The 22,632-nt window shown below is 33.1% G+C and overlaps 1 protein-coding gene across 2 annotated transcripts; it reads right to left on the bottom strand.

Moving 5' to 3' along the window:
* Positions 1-24: 24 nt before the first annotated feature.
* Positions 25-7,228, bottom strand: LOC111371814 (ubiquitin-like modifier-activating enzyme 5). 2 transcript variants are annotated; one of them, XM_022993989.1, is made up of 13 exons: positions 6,908-7,228; positions 5,990-6,058; positions 5,785-5,898; positions 5,303-5,431; positions 4,716-4,784; positions 4,445-4,597; positions 4,223-4,265; positions 2,352-2,434; positions 1,772-1,846; positions 1,289-1,363; positions 1,036-1,122; positions 819-931; positions 25-619 (listed from the first exon to the last, which is right to left on the bottom strand). In XM_022993989.1, the coding sequence occupies exons 1-13, from the start codon at positions 6,995-6,997 to the stop codon at positions 502-504; spliced, it is 1,218 nt and encodes a 405-aa protein (XP_022849757.1). In that variant the 5' UTR covers positions 6,998-7,228; the 3' UTR covers positions 25-501. The 2 variants fall into 2 exon arrangements, with proteins under 2 accessions (XP_022849757.1, XP_022849758.1); XM_022993990.1 differs by having other exon boundaries at positions 28-619; positions 4,223-4,259; positions 6,908-7,227.
* Between the last annotated feature and the right edge of the window lie 15,404 nt (positions 7,229-22,632).

Genomic DNA, 22,632 nt, shown 5'->3' with positions numbered 1-22,632 from the left:
TGGTTGCCAAGAACACTTAGTAAAGAAGTATAACTATCACTATAGTTAGTTTGTATCTTATGAGGCCTTGACATTCTCTCTCTTGTAATACAAAAGGACAGTTTCTAATAGGTATTAAATTTAGGTGCAAAAGTCCACTGGCAGTGTAACATGGGATGACCATTAGTCCACCTTTCTGCAAAGCCAGTTTTCTCAACCACGTAATATTATCATTTTTCTTAATGTAAATTCTCTGGCAGCTCTAACTGTCATTCCATGTTCTATGTCAAAAGTTTGAAACAAAACAAGGAATTTTGTTCATAAAAGACCTCACAAAAGTAATCAATGAACTATTTCAACATATTATGTATTTTTAACATTTGTCCCCGAAAGAAATTGTCACTATATCTTCATTTTTCACCAAATACATATAATATGACATTATAAGAATTCTTTTGTTTGCTTTACTCAATTTGAAAAGAAATACTTTCTTGACCCATTTGAATATTTTGTAACATGTATCTACTCAAGTTTAACATGCACACAAAAGAGAGAGACTATGCAGCCATAGAAAATGAAAAAAAAATAACCTGAACTTTTTCCGACGTCTGGGCCTTGCAGATCAGTATCATCAACAACGCTGAATCACAACAAACATAAATAAGAATTGTCAGTAGCCTCCCAGGAAAATGAGGACTTACGAGGTTACAGCAAGTAAAGAGGATTTGGAATCGGGCAAAATCATTGACTTGGAGAATTAGAACATAAATGAATTAAGACAAGGTTTCCTCAAAAGGCCAAATGAAAAATGAAAAATGAAAAATCAACCAAAGAGTTACCTTATGTTCCATTCATTATCTTCATGTAGGCACTCTGTTTCTGATGGTGCTTCTGACTCCATCTTGGCTTTAGTAGCAGCATCTCTGGCGGGCTTCACGAGAGCGTATTCTTTCTGCACAGTTGACATATATTGAACATTGAAGGGAAACAGCACAATATAGATATTTTTGTGAATTCTAATGAATGGAGAGAGGTCCTAAATCCGGGTCACTATACCTGCCTCTCCAAACAAGCAGAATTGGAACATTGAGGATTTGGCTTCATTTCCATTGTTGGGAAGTAGTCTTTGAGGGCATTATAACCCTGAAAACAAGTAACAGGCACAAATGAGACACACACACACACACACTCTCTCTCTCTCTCACACACACTCACACACACACCCCATGTATTTGTATATACACATAGTTATGTAGAAATACATATAGCTAATTACACATATAGACAGACGGGCTTATTCAAGATTTACCAGATATGGGGTGACATGTCCAAACTTTAGCAAGTATTTAAGTGTATTTTGTACAAGAAGCCCAGCAACAACTCCCTGTCAAGTCGAAAGATAGTCAGAAAGACAATATTGTATACCTCATGTTTGGAGTATAAGCAGCTACTAACTTACCATCTAGTGATCTGAACATTTATATAAAAAACGAATTGAACAATGACCAAGCAGAAAGTTGTATAGAAAAATTGTAACTACCTCAATCTAATATTTCATAAAGATAAGAAAAAGAAGAATAGCAATTTTAATTAATAAGAAAATCATTAGATGATTGAGAGGAAAAAAAATAAAAAATAAAAAGAATCACAAGATCTGATTATTATTCTGATCAATAAACATCAATGAACCTAGAGAACAAGATAGGATAAATTGTCATTTCCAGCAGCTTGAATGTTGATATTAATGCAAGCCCAACAAAGACGATGATATATGCTAAAAGAATAGGCATACCATTGTAGTTGGTAAAGATGCAGCACAAACTCCTTCGCGCTTCAATGTACGTTCATCAATCCCAGATGCTACAACCTAAGATGGATAGTACCAGGCACAAAAGTGTGATTCATTTTCCAGTAAATATTGCATATTAAGAAACCTATTTTTACTTTTTTATTTTTGCAGGAAACTGCTAATAGACTAGCCTATATTTGGCTCATGTTTATAAACTATTTATGAACACTCAAGTCATTTTTTGTCCACACATTTCTAGGATCACACAAGTACTGTTTATTTATCCACCATTCATCTCTATCTATTTATAATTTAAACCGTTTATAAACACTTCCAAAACATGTTATATAAACAAAAGAGAATACTGCCACATGGTAATGTTATGACTAAAAATAAAACTAATCTACTTATTGTGATAAATTGCCAATCACTTTTGTCATTTTCAAGAGAGGCAGTCAGTCTGAATCAAGTGCAATAACCATGTAGATTAGAAATTAAGGCAAAAAAATGATTAAAAACAAAAATCCATTATTTAGACCAACCAACTTCAACAAGAAAATTTCACCAAGCACAATAAACTTACCAAGGGAGGCGCACACGCAAAACAGGCAGTTTCGCCAGGAACCAACAATTGTATATGACCTGAAACAGCATTTTCAGATACACCTGCGCAAAAAGTGTTCATGTACATTCACGTAAGGATTAGTTGAATAAATATTTAAATCCTCTATTTCACCAAGTAATCACAAAAGACAGCCTGTTGACATGAGCCAAAGAAGAGAAGAAAAAATCATTTGTGGATGATTCAGGTGCTATAGGATTCCGATAAACTTCAACATAATTGGTATCTATGGACGTCAAAATATGACACTGACCCTAAAAGGTTTCTCCTATAAATTTGAAGTGCAAACTTAAACAAAATTATTGACTGGGAGAGCAAAGTGGATGACTTCACTTTGCTATTGGCTCCTAGAGCATGCATTTTGAGCGTATACGGGTGCATATTCAACTAAACCAACAATTCATGTCTCATAATACAACAAACGCCAAGAAATAAGTACAGAGGATTGCAAAGAAATTGAGGTGGCTTGCCTCCTGAGACCTTAGCATAGAGTGAATACAGACACTCTATATTTTCAGAGAATGACATAGAGATTCCCAGTGTGTTCAGTATCTAGGAACTTCAGAAGATATAGAGTGTCAAACTAAAAGGTTTAGTTAGATTGATGTTATAAATAGTATTAACATAATATGTAACAGACGCGCAGAAAAAAACGTCTGAAAAATTTTTCTGTGGAACAGTTTCTTGAAATATATATATATATATATATATATATATATATATATATATATTTGTCATGGAAATTACCAAAACAATTGCTTTAGAATGTAGTTAGTACCCAGAAATTTCATTAGTTAGAAGAGATGGTTAATTATAAAAGGTTCGAATGTACATAGACTTGTGAGAGTGTTTGGTGGGGGATTAAAATTAGATTTTTTTAGAGAAGTTTTTGAAATGTATAATTGAAAAGTTGTTGGTCCCATGAAATATGTGATTAAAATTTAATGTTGACTTTGAATTAAGATTTTAATCCAAAACAAACAGGGGCACACCAATACATTAGATATAAATTTCAAAAGTAGCTTGACCTAGCATATCATGCATATACAATTATTAGACAGAAGAATACATATAATGCACTTATGATGCACCGATATGGAAACGTGTGTCCGATATGATACGTGTCGAATATGTCGATATGAGATTTTTCAAAAAAGTACCGACACGACATGTTACCGACTCGTTGATTAAATTCTTTAAAATTCTTCATTTATATAGTATAAATATAGTTTTATACTTGTTATTAATTTTTCTTGTTTAAATTTTTTAAATATGAGTACCTATTTGTTATTTAAAAAATGGAAAATATTTATGATAGAATGTTCAAAGAGTGTTGGTATCGACACCGGACACGCTATCCTAATTGAAATGTCCGTGCTACATAGATGTGCACCCAAAGTCGTTCGCAGGTTTACTTCAATTACATCAAGCAAATTCAAGCACAACGGACTTCACAAAGGAAAAATTGAAACAGCTGTCTTGCAGGTGTTATTACCACTGTCAAAATCGAGTATAGCATCGGCAAACACATAAATAACAGTAAACAGACACTATTCTTTCATAATTTAAGCGTGGATGAATCGTTCTTAGCTATTCAAGCAGTACTAGTACCTCATAATGTCAGCCTCAAACTCTTCTGCCACTAGATCAAGGCTTCATTTATGAAATGGAGACAACGCTTCGAAATTGAAAACATGTCTTTTTATATCTATCGCTTGTCATATTACAGTTCTTGAAATAACATTATGTTTGCATCCAACATGATGCATACAATCAAGCAAAACAAGTCTTATACAGATATTAGGTATGGAACAAATAGAAGGAATACTTACCAGATTCCATCCATGTTTGGTTCAACTCGTTGCAAGCCTGCAACACGACTTAATTTAGCTATAGAATTTATAGTCGTATAAAAGAAGAACAGCACATCTAATTTTCTACATTCTTCTAGTATGAAAAGAATACAGCTCCACCTTGTGTAGAAATGAAATTACAAGGCATTTAACCAAAACCATGGATATTGTAAAGTTCGACATAGGACCTTTTCCTCTTACCTGATTCACCACCATCCTTGCTTCATAATTATCTACACAGCTTAAAACAAGATCGACTCCACAACCTTCTTTACTTGGGCAGAATGATTTATTTCTAAGACTTGACATGAATGTTTCAAAGCCCTGTACTGTTGTGATATTTAATGTATAGCTCTGAGAAACAAAATCACTTGATCAACACCGCAGAAGCCAAAGAAAATAACTAGAGAATGCAGACTGCAAGAGAAGGTGAGAGTTGCAAAAAGGGAAAAAATGATTGCCAAAACTTCACCTCAAGTACAACATCAGGATTTATGTCTGATAGAGTTTGGACAGCTGCATCTGTCTTTGTCATGCCAGCCTATAAAAGGGAATACAAAATGTATTGATAATATGTTTGGAATAGGAAAAAAGCGGAAAAAAGAAGAACATCTCTCTAAAAAAATGGAGGAAAAACTTTTTACTCAACCCTGCAATCTCATATGAAAGAGTTAGAAGATGGGAAGTATTTCAAAGGTATGTTTTCCAAAGTTTTTTGCACTTTCTATTCAAACTAGAAAAGGTAATTAATTTCCACATGGAACATACCTCTTAAATTCAACTATGCTTTTCTTCTGGTTCATTTCTCTGTTTTCTTCCAAAATAAAATTTCATAAAATATTACAGGTCAAAAACCTAGCCTTTTTCAAAAAGATCTTATGCTTCTCCTAGAACCCTTATGGCATACCAAGTAAACTAAGTGTAGGGGTGAAAATTCTTAACAAGATTAATCAATATCAAATAAGTGAGGTTCCTAACTATTTCATTTCATGTGTCAACCATTCTAGCTGCTGAGAAACACTTATATCTCAAAAATTAAAATTATTTCTCGAGGAACACCTGCTCTGGACGAAAAAATAGCCGGTTCATGTTAGCTAACTCCACTGTGTCATAATCATACAACAAAAGGCGACCTATACCGCACCTTGTCAACATCTCAGCTGCAACACTGCCAACACCACCTATACCCTGTAATAAAAACAGTAGAATCTAAGTACCAGTTCACAGACTGCCTGTTTAGTATAGGTACCAATACAAAAATTACTGAACATATTAACCTACAGACTACAAGTAAATGCATTAGAAAGATTAAAGGCTCAAAGTCAGACGCTGGAGGAAGCTTTAAAGGCAAAAATTTCTACGATATAATTATATATTCTCCATTGGAAAGTAACAGTACAAAATGGAAAAGCTAGGTGGTTGTTATACTTAGTGAATAATTAACATTATTAAGCATGTTCATTACAACGTAGTGCACTTAATTTTTGTAAAAGTGAAAGGATAATAAAGCAGATACAAAAAGAGAGGAGTTAGGTACAGACAACTATAGCAACCGAGAATTCCCGAATTCTTTCATAATTGTCCACAATACCCATTCTCTGAAGCGCCATAAGTCTGCTGTAGGGATTGCTATCAACCACCTCAGCGCTCATATCCTGAAATGCAATAACAGGCAGGCACATCTTATTGAGCTTATCGCTTCACTTGGATACAGCATTTAATGATACAAATTTGCAACACAACAACCTTGATTTTTAAACGTTGCACTGGCCCTGATGTTGCTATCGTAGAAAGATGCTCAAGACGTGATTGCATCTACAAACACAACACAACCATATCAAAACACCATACACGATGAGAATATAGTCTATATGCAACCTCATAAAAAGTAATACTTCACAACATAGTTTTATGGTCGTCACATATAATAGTTCTGGTGCTACGTCTCAAGCAACTGATGTTCATAAAGGTTAAATCAGGTATTTTGACAAATGGCAATAGAAGCATAAGTTACGAGGCTCTTAACAAAGCCTCACATATGGCATGCTTCAAGACGTAAGGTTTGAGACTTTTAAGGAAGGCCTCACATGACACTCACCTTAAAGTTGCGCAGCTGTGAGAGGCTATATTCTAACCGTTGTCTACTAATTGTATTTTTATAAACTCGTTCTAAAAATTTTGCCACCTGAATAACAGTCCGCAACCATAGAAATATTAATGCTGCTCATGTGAATTTATTTTATACTGACAATGTGTAGGATATACCCCTGAAAAAATCAACTATATGACAATGTACACCAGATAATGTATTCCACAGGAACTCCAATGGAACCAGGAGGTAAAAATTCTTTGTTTAGATTTCTTCTCTTTACCTCCCAATTCAATTAGATTCCACAGATAGCCTTGATTACTTATTCCAGATATCTAACATTTATATTTAATGATTTTGTTTATGACAACGAAATTATCTTTGGTCCTAAATTTTATTTCTGAAAACAGAACTATAAAAATGTCATACGCTCCCACACTTCGAGTTCCAATTTTAATAGTAATTCCAGTCCTAGGGCCGAAATTTCATATCAAAACAGAATCATTAATAAAGATATAGAAACAATCCATCATAATTTCATAACAACACAAAAAAATTAAGACTTAAACGAATACCTTGTCGATCAGAGCTTGATAAGATCGATCTGGCAGAGAACTTTTGAGAGTTTTGAGATCAGTCAACAACTCTTTCAGCTCACCCTCCATTTTCCACCGCAGAAATCACAGTTGCTTAATTTTGCTATAAAATTACTTTGGCTGAACAGATAAAAAGAAAAATGTATGCTTTTCAGATCAAAATTGAGTAATTAAATTTATTTATTTTTTCAAACAAATAAGAAATTCTGGTTTAATACAAATCTGTGATCGGAATCTGGGGTTTTTTCGTTTTTCCACTAGAAGTGAGGTTTAATATATAAGCCGGCCGGTTTGGTTTGTGTAGTCCGGGAGGGTAAAGGCTCCGGTTTACATCCAGTACGGTGAACCGGGATTTGATTCTGTGATGGGAGTGACGACATAGGAACGAATGGGAAGTCGCCACGCACAAGGAGAAAGGCTTGGTGGGCCGGATCCCTCATACAACATTATAATTGTATTTTAGGTTCTCAATCTTTACTTAATATACTACTTATGTCCTTAACTATTTTTTTTGTCATTCTTACAATCAAACATATCATTAGTTAATACGTGTTGTATTTGATAACAATTTTATATCCAAAAGTTCGTCAAAATAACTTGAAACAACTTATTTTTCATCATAATTTTAAAAATAAATAAATAAAAAATGCGAATTTTTTTTTCCTTATTTCAAAGCATGAAAATGAAATATTTTGATATAAATAATCATTAAGGACGAGACGTATTAAATAATAGAAAGTTGAAGATAGAAATTTGATGAAAATAGTTAAGGAAATAATTGTTACAATGATCAAAGATTGAAGAATTTAATTACAATTAAAATATGGTGTATTAAATAAAAATTGTGGTGGAAATATAACCACTCTTTAAAGTTTTGCTTGTAATTTCTCTAATTAAAATTAAACTTTTAGTAGATTTTAATAGAAGTTTTTGAAATAGTGAGGTTGAAAATTTGTAGAATCCATGAAAAATGTGGTTAAATATTGATTGTTTGACTTTAATTTAAATTAAAATCAGATTTTAATCCAAACCAAACATACACTTATATTAGTTCTTTTTCTACTATATGTACTATGTCTTTATTCGTAATTTTTTTTTATATAAATTTTGAGATTTAATATGTATTAATTGCTTTTCATTTTAGAATAACTACAATGAATATATAATAATAATAATAATAATAATAATAATAATAATAATAATAATAATAGGATCTTCAACGTGCATGTGTAAGCATATAATAAGTCTTCCTTCTCATGGCCTAGCCATCCATCATTATTGACATCTCTAGTCAGATGAGTGGAAGATCATAAACAACAACAAGAAAAAGAAGAAGAATAAAATATCCAAATTTGTAATTATATAGGGGTGCAACGACAAACACTTTTGTTTATTAAATGGTAAAATTTTGATTTTGAAACAAATAATAATATTGAAACATGGGCCCTGGACGGACGAACAAGCCCCCCACCTATAGGGGGCTCCAAATGGTACCCCTATTCGTTCAAGGCCCATGTGGTCGTGGACGTATAGCAAGGTTGAATATTTAAACTAAGTTTTCTGCAATGGATTTGTTTTCAGCACACCAAAATATGATTATATTCAAAGCAAAACAATATCAAATCATATCGTTGCACTAGTTGAATCAGTTTTCAATTGGACAAGTAGTGTCGTCTTTTTTAGTCAAAATTTAGGTCCGATATGGAGTTGAATATATTTTAAATTTTTTTATCATCCAGTCTAACTCCTATCAAACCTAAACAGACTCGAAAACTCTTATGATTTGATTGGGATCTCTTAATAATAAGAATCAAAGATCAAACCAATCACACATGTAAATAATGACAATTACAAAAGAAAAAAATAGTTATCAAACCGTCACCTAAATGGCTAATCATGAATTAGCAAACGTTTATATTACCCAAATCGAAAGGGGAAGAATATAACGTACCCTTGGCAAAGCATAGTCGATGTGAAAGCATAATTATTTATTGTGGGTGCCCAAATCCTTATCCATGAGAAGGGCATGGCTAAAGATGTCAACGAATCTAATCGAAACTCAGGTTCAGCTCAAATAAAAATGGTTCAAAATTCTTTTTTACTCGAATCGAGCCAAGCTTTTACTAGACCAAAAAATATAAGCTCAACCCGAGCCAAGTCGACCCCTTTTTTTACTTTTTTTAAATTTGCTCACGGGTTGACCCATGTGGCTCATCGCATAGCTACATACAGCTACAAAAGATTTATTATTATTATTATTATTAGTTTTTTTGGTGTTTTTCTTTAAATTTGGTCACGGGCTGGTTTGAACTTGGGCCAACGCTCCAAAATGGGGCTCAACCCGAGCCTCGGCTAGGTAGAATCAAGCTACAAGTCAGGTTGGCTCGGACCTTTTTTTGGGCCGAGTCATGGGTCATCCAAATCGAAGAGCCTAATCAACACCCATACACGTGGCTATCTTAAGAAATGAAATACCACATGTTCACACTTAGAGCATCTACAAAACTCTTTTAACATCTCTCTATGATCAATCATAAATAATTATTCTAAAAGCTTGGAAATAGAAATTTTTCATAAATTACATATACCCGGCAGGGCGGATGATTTTCAAGCAGACTCCCCATTCATTAGATAGAGAAGATCACCAAGATTTCATGATTCGTTACCGTTTTAAAAAGTCGACTCTTAAAATTACGCTCCAACATACTCTTCAAATTAACATTTTAATTTAGAGAGTGACGCTCTCTACAATTAAATGCATTCAAAGTGTTTCAATTTTCAATGTAGAAAAATAATAAAATAATTTAGAGAAAATATAATTAAAATAAAATACAAAAATAAATAATAAATATTTTTTTATAGTAAAATTAAGTATTAAATATAAAGAGCTCATTGGAATATTTCAAATTTTTCTCTCTAAATTTATTAATACTCTCTAAATGATAGAATATGCTCTTTAAAAATAGGGTCTCTTGAAGATACTCTTACATGGGAACAAACATAGCCCTCTTTCTCTTTCATACACACTTTTTTCTCTCTTACATGTGTATATTAATGATATCGATATATTTGGTACAAAATATTAACGGCTCATTTGACAAGAATTTTAAAAAAGTTAAAAAAAATTACTTTTGAGATCGAGAAAATACATTTGAACATGTTGAAATAATTTATTGGGATTGTTATTCGGTACAAAATATTAACGGATCATTTGACAAGAATTTTCAAAAATTAAAAAAATTAGGGGGCGTTCGCTTTGCGTTTCTGTTTTCTATTTTTCTGTTTTCAATTTCATTTTGAGTTTTGTGTTTTGAGTGTTTGTTTTCAAATTGTTGAAAATATGTTTGGTTTGTCATTTTGAAAAACTATTTCTCAAAACAAAAAATAAGAAAATGTGTTTGGTTTACAAAATTTAGAAAACATTTTCACACACTCTCTCAATACTGCCACCTATGGAGCATCATCTCCCACTTTCCGGCCACCATGGTCACTGGATCATAGTACCACTTTGAAGCCTGCAATGCCGTCTATAAATCCCACCCAACAGTTGGGCCTAACTCCAGCTGAACAGGCTGGAATTTCTGCTCTAAATCAACAAGTCGCGAGGCTGAAAACTCCCATTCCAGCGACGATTTCTGCATGAATTGATGAAATTGAAGTGTTACCCATGGTTGTAGGGACATGATGCTAATCAACTTATTCAAATTGGCCAGAAACATGAATCGATATCGTTGCTTCGTTCTCGCTACTACCGTATTTGAGTAGATTCACATCTCAACGAATTGGTGTATTATTGGTTGATGTTAGGACATGATATTGTTCACCTGGATGAGGGCTATCGACTGTTGGTAGTGCGCGACCGTGGGTGTCGCCGGAATGGGAGTTCTCCGGCAGAAAAGTGGGTGCGACATTTGTGTTTTTGGCTGGATTTTCTACTGCCTCCGATTGATTTTGTGGCTGATGGTTGGTTGGATATTGTAGAGGGGAATGAGGCGAGGCTTCTAGTGGTTGAAGCAAGTGGATTCGTCGTCGGAAGGTGACGAAGGTGGTGATTCCGGCAGTTGAGGAGGCTCAAGAGAGAAGAAGCCGGGAAATGCGTTCATCCAGAAAGAGTGTACATTTTTCGCGTTTTCTACAATTTCCGCCTTTTGTGAAGAAAACGCCCAAAACTGATTTCACATTTTTCGTTTTCTTCAGTAATTTTTTTTTTACCGAAAACGCGTTTTCGACGTTTTTGAAAACTAAAAATGGAAAACGGCTCCAAAATGGCAAAGGTTAGCACCCTTACTTTTGAGATTGAGAAAATACTTTTGAACATATTTAAATAATTTTTTGGGATTGTTTTTCTGGTTTGAAGAGTTTTTAGAAATAATTGATCATGGTAACTGTTGGAGAAAATTCACCAGATTGGATTAGAGATCACAAAATATGAATCGGAAACGCTAATAACAAGATAATCTTGAACTTGTATTAATGAATTGCTTGAACACGATATCGTTGTCCTCAAATGATATTTGCCCCTTCTCCTATGAATTTGATATGCTTCGAAGGTTGTTGGCAAATGGTTTGCATGATTTTAACAAGCCTTACAAGGATTTAAACACCAAAGCACAAATGCAAATCTTAGAAAACTTGAATAACACAAAAAATCAATATGAATATGGCTTATAAAGACATTGATCTTTAATTTTGGAAGTATTATGGAACCTTAATGTTTTTGTAAAGTATTTGCCTTCAATATGGATCCAATATATATAGGCATACACCACATCACGAAATGGTACCAAATTTTAAGTCAAAAGTTACCAATTTTGAATTTACAACAGAGAAAACGGCCTTCAACGGCCAAATTGGTCTCGGTATGGGCAAACCATGCGGTCGCATGGACCAAATTTTTTTTTTTATTGTTGTTGTTTATTTTGAACAACATTATCACATCAATCCCCTACTTGTTCAAAATTAACAAGTCTCATATTCATAATATACGATACTCATGCATAACGATTAGATATCTTTCAATTTGAATCTAACCACAGTGTAATTCAAACAAAGTATAGTCGGAATCAAAGGTAGCGTGTAGCTTTGAACTAGTTATTCTATATGACAATACTGGTAAGAACACACACACAAGTACCACGTATTCTCAAGTTTCTCATAACTCGCTTAGCGCTTTTATGGCCTTGCGCTTATCCCTTTCAACAATCTTTTAAAAGAGAGACTCAAACTCTCTATTAAGGCGGCACCACCTTGAAGATTGTTTAAGTGAAGTTTTTCCAGTACCTTTGTTACCTTTAGAGGTACTTGTGTTTTAGCATTGAACTTCATTAAGAGCTTAAAGCTCATCCCTCATTTCAGTAACAACCAACATTAATTTAATTATGATAAGATTATTGCGGATTTTTTAATAATGCTGCAACTATTCACATATCGAATGACTTGTTGTTACCCTTTGAACCCGTAAATTACCTTTTAAGTAATGACAGGTAGAGTTACCGTCATTAGTGAACCTTTTTAGTTAAGAAATTTCAACCACATCCTACTTGAAATAAATGCTACTAAATCTCTGTTTAGAGGTTTAGTCAAATGATCCGCTAAATTCTCAATTGACCTTATATAATTTAGGGAAATTATTCCATCCTTGATTAACTTCCTTATATAGTCATGTCTAAGACTCATGTATCTAGACTTTCCGTTGTATATCTTGTTGTATGCTGCTAATGTGGTTTGACCACCACACATGATAGGTATTGAAGAAATATTCTTCGATCCCAAAGGTATCTCATAAAAGAGATCCTTAAGCCACTCAATTTCTTTCCCGCTATTCGATAGGGGTACAAATTTTGATTTCATAGTCGAGTTTGTTATGCATTTTTGTTTCTTTGATTTTCAAAAAATAGCACCTCCTCCTAGAGTGAACACCCAACCTGAGGTGGATTTACTTTCACCCGTGCTAGATATCCAACTAGTATCGGTAAATTCTTCCAATATTGCCGGGAATTTAGTATATTGCAGGCCTATGTTTTTTGTTTTCTTTAAGTATCCAAAAACTCTCCCAATGGCCCTCTAATGATTTTTACTCGGATTGCTAGTAAATCTATTAATTTTACTAATAGCATATTCTATATCCGGTCTTGTGTATTGAACTGCATACATAAGACTTCCAATAGTACTAGTATATTCCAATTGAACAATCACCCTTCCATCATTCTTTACAAATTTTGAACTTGGATCAATTGGAGTAATATATTCTTTTATGTTCAAGTATTTGAACTTGTTTATCACATTCTCAATATAATGTGATTGACTTAGGTGACAACCCCTACTAGTCTTTGTGACTTTGATACCTAAAATGGTATCCACTTAACCAAGATCATTTATCTTGAATGTAAAAGATAAAAATCTCTTTGTTTCTTCTATACCGTCCACGTGATTACTTATAATTAACATATCGTCAATATATAAACATATAAATATCACATAATCATGATACACTTTAGAATATAAACATCTATCTATACTATTATGTTTAAATCCGAATAATGTTATAGCTAATTCAAACTTCTCATGCCATTTTTTAGGTGTCTGCTTCAAACCATATAAGGATTTTACTAACTTACATACCTAATGTTCATTTGTAGGTAGAACGAACCCTTCAGATTGCTCCATATAGACCTCCTCATCGAGATCCCCATTTAAGAATGTCGTCTTGACATCCATTTGATGAACATGCAAGTTATATATTGAGGTCAATGCGAATAATATCTTAATCGGTGTTATTCTTGCTACCGGTGTATAAGTGTCAAAATAGTCGATTCCTTCTTTTTGTCGATATCCTTTAGCTACTAATCTAGTTCTGAAAGTATTTAGAGAGCCATCAACATTATATTTCCTCCTAAATACCCATTTACATCCAATAGGTTTGGATCCCTGTGGTAGATCGACAAGTTCCCAAGTTTTATAAGATATTATCGAATCCATTTCATCTTTAATTACATCTTTCCAAAAAAAATGCTATCACGAGAAGCCATAGCTTCTTTATAGGTTTAGGGTCGGTTTCCACTTGTAGAACAAAAGGGATTATTCTTACAATATTCAACTCATTTCCTTCTACTAAGTAAAAAGAGATTAGTTGAGAATCAATTTCATCCGGTCCCAAAGTCTTCTCAACTCGAGTTCTCTTACTTTTTCGTGGTTCACTAGACTCATCAATATCTTTAGAAGACATTTCATCACGTGTTCCACTTGAGCTAGGGATGTTTTCAATATTTTCCTTTAATTCATTATCCAATGATAACAAATTTTCAAAGAACTCTACATCAATTGATTCGATAATCACATTGGTCTCCAAGTTTAGCAATCTATAAGATTTGCTATTATTGACATATCCAACAAAAGCACATTTAATGCCTCTTGAACCTAATTTGGTCCTATTAGGATTTGTGTTCTTGCAATAAGCAGGACATCCCAACACTTTGAAATATCCAATGTTCGATTTTCTTTCTTTCCACAATTCATAGGAAGAAACATTTGTATGTTTAGAAGGAATTTTTTTTAAGTATCCTACATGCACTTAATAAAGTTTCACTCCATAATATAAACGACAACTTAGCATATATAAGCATGACATTAATCATTTCTACTAAAGTTTTATTATTCCTTTCAACCAAATCATTTTGTTCGGGTGTCTTAAGTGCAGAACATTGGTGAATTATGCCATGTTGTTTACAATATAAATTAAATTTACTAGAGAAGTATTTACCACCTCTATCACTTCTTAAGGTCTTTATTTTCTTATTTAAGTGATTTTCAACTTCATTTTAGAAGTCTTAAACAAATCAAAGGCCTCATATTTATGTTTCATCAAATAAACATAAGTATATCCTAAGTAATCATCAATAAATGTTATGAAATATCTATTTCCATCTCTTGTTAGCATGCCATTCAATTCACATATATCGAAATAAATTAATTTTAATATGCTAGAAGTCCTCATAACGCTTTGATAGGACTTTTTAACCATTTTTGCTTCTACACATATTTTGCATTTAATGACATCATTTTCATCATATGAGATTAAGTTACAATTTCTCATACGTTTCATGGTACTTTTACCTATGTGACCTAATCTAGCATGCCATAAAGAAAATAAATCAATCATGTAAGTAAAATCAATTTTATTTATTTCATTTTCAATAGTACAAAATTTGACCATTCTTTCACATGAATAGCCCTTTCCAACAAATTTATCGTTAAGTGATAATATAAATTTACCGAACTCAAAGACACTTTAAATGCCCGATTTTTCTAAAAGATTTCCACTCACTAAGTTCTTATTAATGTCCGGAACATGTAGTATATTTGTGAGAGTAACATTTTTTTCAAAAGTGAAGATAATTTCTACACTTCATTTTCCAATTATTTTGGACCGCATCCCGCTACCCATTTGGATCTCTTGGTCTCCATCCACTTCATTGTATGTTTTGAACAAAGATTTGTCATATGATACATGCACCGTGGCACAACTATTATATCACCAGCTAGGAACATTTTCCTTAATTTCATTTATTTCGCTTATGGTGGCCACAATCTTATCTTGTTGGATAGAATTCACATTACCCTCGGAGTTGTTGCGTTTCTGGTGTCTACAATTTTTTGCGTAGTGTTCAGATTTTTCACAAACAAAGCATCCTCATTTGGTCATCTTCTTGAACTTGTTAAGGTTCCTTGAAGGCTTCTTTTTGTTGAGTTTTGTTGGCGGTTCGAAATTTTCTACAGCATTTACTTTAAAAGTGCCCTCATAAGAATCACTTTTATCACGTATTCTCGACCTTCCTCAATCCGAAGATTTTTTGCAGTTGTTCCAAAGATAATCTTTGGAACTATGCATTATCTTCTTCCGGTATCCTTTCCAAATTCCGAAAAGTTTAGCAATTATAGCCCCCAATTGAAAAGTCTTCAGTATTTCAATTTTCACTGCTTTCAACTTATTAACAATTACTTGCATTTCATGTATTTGGAGAAGAAGGGGAATATTCTCTAAAAATTTAAAATCGAAGTATTTAGAAATTAAAATTTTCTTTGTAACTTCTTCTTCTACTTTTTACTTATTTTCTAGCGTATCCCAAATTTCCTTTGCTGAAGTTGTGTTTGTATATAAGTTATAAAAACGATCCGATAATGCGTTGAGGATGTGACTGCGGCATATTAACTCATCTTCTTGGCGCTTTTGTCTTTCATTCCTCACCGCTTCGATTTCTCCATTTGTTGGTTCAGGTAGTTGCGCCAATTCCGGATCTAGGATGTAGAAAATCTTTAGAGCAGTGAGAAAAAACTTCAATTTCTCTTTCCATCGATTGTAGTTCATTGCATCGAACTGATCTAACTGCACCAAGTCTTGATTCATGAGTTTAATTGTCTCCAACGTTGTTCGCTTTCCATTCCAAAAGTATCGTTTGAAATTGTTGGAGAAAATTCACTAGATTGGAGTAGAGATCACAAATATATGAATAGGAAATGCCAATAACAAGATAATCTCGAACTTATATTAATGAATGACTTGAACACGATATTGTTGTCCTCAAACGATATTTGCCCCTTCTCCTATGAATTTGAGATACTTCGAAGGTTGTTGGCAAATGGTTTGTAGGATTATAACAAGTCTTGCAAGGATTTAAATACCAAAGCACAAGTGCAAATCCTAGAAAACTTGAAGAAAACAAAGAATGAATATGATATGGCTTTTAAAGACTTTGATCTTTGTTTTGGAAGTAATATGAAACCTTGATATTTTTGTAATGTGTTGGCCTTTAACATGGATCCAATATAAATAGGCATACACCCACATTCACAAAATGGTACCAAACTTTAAGCCAAAAGTCACCAGTTTTAAATTTACAACAGGAGAAAATGGCCTCCAACAACCAAATAAATACACCATGCGACCACATGGTACAAATCCATGCAGTCACATGGTTTGCCCCATGTGACCGCATGACAATATGCCATACAGTCGCAAAGACCAAAATTTTTTTTATTGTTATTGTTTATTTTGAACAACATTATCACATCAGTAACTTCCCCAAGAAAACTTTTCTTTAAGAAGTAGAAGTCTTGTCAAGCAAGTTCTAAATAAATGTACAATATATATATTAAGTTAAATTTTCATTTTAAATTTCTTTTGAAATGTCTTATCTAGTGCGACTTTATTTGATTTATCAAACATGGCATATGAATATACCAAGAAGAGCATATGTCCAATCCATTTCATAAGATACGATGGATATGGAGTCAAATGTTTAATTTACTACTCGAGGCGCGAGTCTCGCATGCTAGCTCAAAATATTTGTTGGACATGTGTGGTTCTAAGTCATCTTTCAACTCTATAAGTTGGTTTCCTAAGTTCATAAAATATTAAATGATATTCGATTAGTACATATGTATCGATTAAAATCTAAATAATACAATATCTTATCTACACTTTTACCATAAAGTCCTTGTAATGTTAACAAAAGGAAAAAAGTGGAGTGGAGACCGCTTATTTTCGAATTAGTGGATGGTGATGAAATCTTGGGTCCATAGTTATTCTCATTATCTAGGACATGGTGTAATGTTTCAATAAAGATGAGACAGAGCTCGTCCTTTACTTTGATGTATGGCCATGTATTCTTTATTCCCTCTTCTAGTGCATAACTCATTTCTGCCACTATCAAAATGCTCGAAATGGAGAGTGCTAAGGATTGAAAAGATGGTGGTGGTTGGGTGTGGGTGACGGTGATGGTGAAATGTGGGTGCAAGGTGGTGCTTCCATGGCCCCACCCTCGGTGGAGTCAACATCTTCATAGCCCCTCCATGACACTAAAGAGAACAAGATTTGTGTTATTTTATAGAAACATATATTTAAAAGATTTCTTGTTCGAGTAAAAGAAAACTCTCAACAACCACAGCGATATAAAAGGTGTAACTCTAGAACATCAGATAAGAAATATCATAAAATAATTGTTTCATAAGATACAATATAATTTTTTAAATGGTGTAATATGATTAATTGTTTAGCTTGTCCTCCTGTATTAACAATGTGAGTTAAATTAATACTCATGAAAAATATTCTATTGTAAAATTATAGATAAAACAACAAGAAATTGTAGATAACGTTACAATTTCGATGTAACACAAAATCTGTTTTGGAAGTATATTTGGGTTGGTTGTTGTTTTGGAGAAGTCTTGAAGAAATAAAAAACAACAAGGAGTCAAAGAAGACAAAAGATAGACCAGGGCAAAGTAGTCGTCGTAAAATCACTTGTTGACTGCTCATTACGTGCTCGAGCGCTCAAAACAAGACATTGGTCATTCGAAAGGCGGTGGCACCGCTCGCCAGCTACGAGGTTGTCGTTCGAGAGGCAATATTATCTGGATCTTTAGGATATTGAGATTTGGCTAGTTTTAGGAGTCCTATTTCAACCCAAATATTTCATTATTGGTTTTACTCATTAAATTCGGACTTCACAATATATTAAACTCTTCATGTATTAATTTTCCTGGTATGTTAAGGTTATTGTATTATAAATATGTGATATATTACACAAATTTGAAGTATCCAAATTAATAGAGAGATTTACAAATAGAGAGATCATGAGAGAGTCTTGTGAGATTCGGCATAAAATATTGTAATTCTTTACTTTTGATATAGTGAATTCTCTACCTCTATACGTGATTTTTTTCTCTCCTAGGTTTTCACGTAAATCTTGTGTTCTTGTGCTTGTTACTTTCATTTTGACCATTTTCTCGTATTTAATATTCATAACTATTGGCTAAATTTCTAACAAGTAGTATCAAAGCAAGATTAGATAGTTCTTGAGAGAGTGAGCTTGGTTTCATATTAGAACAATGTTGATCAACTTAGAACGATGTTTGATTGTTTCAGGATAGCAAATATAAAGTTTGATATTTCTCTTTTCAATCGCAACACTAGATTTTCTTTGTGGCAGATTAAGATGTGAGAGTTCTATGATGCTCTATTAGAGCTAGATAAGATAACCTCAATTTTGATACTAGAAAAGAAACAACATAAGGATTGGAACGTCTTATCACAAATACATCTTCATCTTTCAAATCAAAAATTTTGGGACATCTTAAAGGAGAAAAGTTCAGCTGCATTATGGTTGAAGTTAAAATAGTTATGCACAACTCAAAGTCTAACTAGCAAACTACATCTAAAGTAGCTTTTTATATTCTCATCGCATGACAGAAGATCAATCTTTGGAAGATCATATATCTATATTCAAGAAAATTGTCGTTGATTTGGAGACCGTGGAGGTCAAGTAGAATGAAGAAGATTTAGGGTTGATTTTGTTATGTCCATTGCCCTGCTTCATATGTGACATTCAGGAACACCATCTTTTAGTCGAGATACTCTCACAATTGATGAAGTTTATGATGTGATTCATTATAAGTAGAAGATAAAGCAGCTACTCACTTGTTGTTTGGAGAAGAACTTGGGCGATCATGGAAGGGGTTGGTTTTAGTCTAATAATAGTGATATAGTTTGTTGTTATTATAAGAAAAGGGGTGCATGTAGAATGATTTCTATAAGTGGCAGAACGTGTATAAATTAGTTGCAACTGATCAGAAGATATGACTAGGTAATTACGGTGAAGCCAGTTTTATAGAAGATGATTGTAGTGATAAAGATCTTTTGGTTATTTCTGAAGGCGACTCCAAACATGACGAGGATTAGATTCTTGATACGGCTTACACTTTTTATATGTGTCTTAATTGGGATTGATTTTCAACATATGAAATAGTTTAAACAGGTTCCATGGTAATGAAAAATAATTCACCTTGTAAGATTGCTGATATTGGTAAGGTCAAAATTAAGATGTTTGATGGGGTGATTAGGACACTCAGTGAAGTGAGACATATTCTAGATTTGACCAGAAATTTTATCTCCTTTGAGTACTCTTTCCAAAAGTATATAGGTATACGAGTGAAATTGAAGTTCTGAAAGAAAGCAAGGGTACCAGAATTTGTCTCACAAGGTTCGACGATCACATTGGATACAACCGTCACTAAATTATATAAAAAAAAAAGATATTAGACCTCAACAGGGATTTAATGAGGCAATTTGGTTGTTTATGCGTTGATAAGTGTTGACACGGATGGAGTCATTTGTGATCTTGTTACTCGTGGGGATAATTTGAGTAAATTTGTTAACTCGGGTAGAGTTGGTTGTCAATATAATGATTTTGTTATTTCTGGTGATTTGAGCAAGTTTGATGACCAAGGTAATTCTACAGGTATGTAGTACTTGGATTTAGTTCGCAGTTGTTGAGTTTGTACTTAGGGGCTTTGTGGAAGAGGTGATGTGTTTGTTTGGAGTGTTCTATATAGAAATTTTCTTTACTCTTTTTCTTTTTTTTAGTATGTTGAAGAGTGAAGTTTTATTCCTTGCAATGGAATTTGTTCAAGGTAGAGATTTGTTTAAAAATCGGTGTGACTAGAATTCTGTTTTAGAGGTATACTTGGAGTTGGTTCTTTGTTTTGGAGAAGTCTTTGTTAGGTTTAAATTATATATTTAGCAATTTCTAAATTTGTAATTGACAATTTCCTTAGTCAAAATCATGTGTTAAGTTGAATTGTATTAGGAATTAATCGAGTTGTAATTAAAGTCAAAATAAAATGGTTTGGAGTGGATAGAGTCCAAAAAGAAGTCAAAGAAATACAAGAAGAAGATCAAGTTTTGGGCTTTAAGAAGTAGAGCAAAAAAGGGACTAAGCACCGTTTGATTAACGCCTTGATGGAGCTCAACATGCAAAACAGAACCCTGATGATTACCTACCACTCGCTTGATGCTAGATTGGAGCTCTAGTGGTATATATATTCGAGTAAATCCTGTTTCGATTAAGCAGCCAGTTTTGCTATCATATTTCAGCCCCCAAACACTTCATATTATAAATAGACAAGCCTAGATCATCCTAAAGTGTGTTGAATCATTATTTTACCTTGAAGATCATAAATACATTCCATTGATTCTAGTGATTCAAGCCCAAAAATTATTGTTCATATACTTTATCTAAAACATTGTTCTAACATTGGTTAAGCCTTGAATTAAGTCAAGAGAACATACTTTGAAGATCAAATTTCATATTTCAGTATATTTTGTGTCAGTCATAGATCAAAACATAAAAGGATATTTGATCAAACACCGTAACAAAACTCCACCTTCACCTTTAAGCCTTCAGAGTTCTGAAGTTGGAAGAAGAGGCACTTGGAGTTTCAATGTTACAGAACGAGGTTCTAGTGAAGAATGAGGTTCATTCTTGGAGATCCAACGAAGAGAAAAGTAGCCCAAATTCCTAGAAAGTGTTAGTGTGCACGACTAAAGGAGTTTCTTGGTGATTTACAAGCTAAATGATCAGAGTTAGCTAATATTTAGCAGTGTCTGAACTAATTGTAAGTTACGTTTTTAGTAAATCGTTTACTGACAAGTTTGTCCAAAGGTTTTTAATCCTGAGTTGGGATTTACCTTCAAGAGTTATATTTGGTGTCATTTATTAATAACTGCTTTGATTTGAATGTTTGTGATTGTTCAAACATAAGAATTAATTGAATTAATTACCTTAAACATCTAGAAATAATTAATAAGTGACTTGTTATTTTTACTTGGTTTAATTCCTAATTAAGATATAAAGTCTTCGGATAATTTAAACTTGCAGTCTTGGAGAAGTAAAAGACTAAAATGAGTCAAAGATGATAAATATGAAACAGGGTAAAGAAGTAGCTGTAAAACTACTCCCTGACCTCATATCAGGAGCTCAAGCGCAAAGAAAGGGACCTTGGTAGCATGCTAGGCGCAAGCTTGACCGTGAGGGTTTCGTTCAAGCGGCAAGTTTACTTGAATCTTTATGGTTTTGTGATTTGGCCAGTTTTGGGACTCCTATTTCAATTCAAAAAGTCCATTATTGATTTTATCCATTATATTGAGACTTTACCATATATTAAACTTTTCATGTATTAATTTTCCTAGTATGTTAGGTATGATTGTATTATAAATATGTGGTGTATTACATATATTTGACTATCTAAATTGATAGAGAGAGACTCACAGATAGAGAGATCAAGTGAGAGTCTTGTGTTATTCAACATAACATATTATAACTCCTTACTTTTGATATAGTGAATTCTTCGTGTTTACCCGTAATTTTTACGTGAATCTTGTGTTCTTGTGATTATCATTTTTATAGTTCCCATTATCTCGTCTTTAATATTCATAACAATTGACTCAATTTCTAATAGATATCTATATCAATTTCAATAGAAATTAAATTCTTGTAACTTATTGGCACCTTATCCTTTACAAATTAAAATAATTATCGTGACACGATTTTAGGTAATGGAATTTTGCATCATCAAATATCTCAATAAAAATCTTAAATTAGCCCGATTTGATATGCTCAAGATTGTTTTGTATCTTTCTTTCTCTACATTCTTTTAGTTGCACCCCCATAAAAAAACATTGACTTTTGTGATTAAAGCTAAGAACATATTCACCTTAATCTTAATCTCCTAAGTGATAAAGAATAATTTGGTGTGACTAAAGTAGAACCAACGAGCTTGATTCTAAATGCTGTAACTGTTTTATGTTAAGAAGAAATAACATTTGATGATCCCTTAAATGGAATTATGATGTATCCATTTGGAAGGCTAGA

Source organism: Olea europaea, chromosome 22, assembly GCF_002742605.1.
Source record: "Olea europaea var. sylvestris chromosome 22, O_europaea_v1, whole genome shotgun sequence".
NCBI classification, from domain to species: Eukaryota; Viridiplantae; Streptophyta; class Magnoliopsida; order Lamiales; family Oleaceae; genus Olea; species Olea europaea.
Note: the sequence above shows the minus strand (reverse complement) of the source record. Positions and strands in the feature narration are given on the sequence as shown.

Bases quoted from the DNA above. Each gene is read 5' to 3' on its own strand.
- LOC111371814 (XM_022993989.1), bottom strand. From the start codon at position 6,997: ATGGAGGGTGAGCTGAAAGAGTTGTTGACTGATCTCAAAACTCTCAAA. The intron at 5,899-5,989 runs GTTGTTGTGTTG...ATTGCATTTCAG, and splicing joins TGCAACGTTTAAAAATCAAG to GATATGAGCGCTGAGGTGGT. The intron at 4,266-4,444 runs GTAAGAGGAAAA...AATTAAGTCGTG, and splicing joins CAAGGATGGTGGTGAATCAG to TTGCAGGCTTGCAACGAGTT.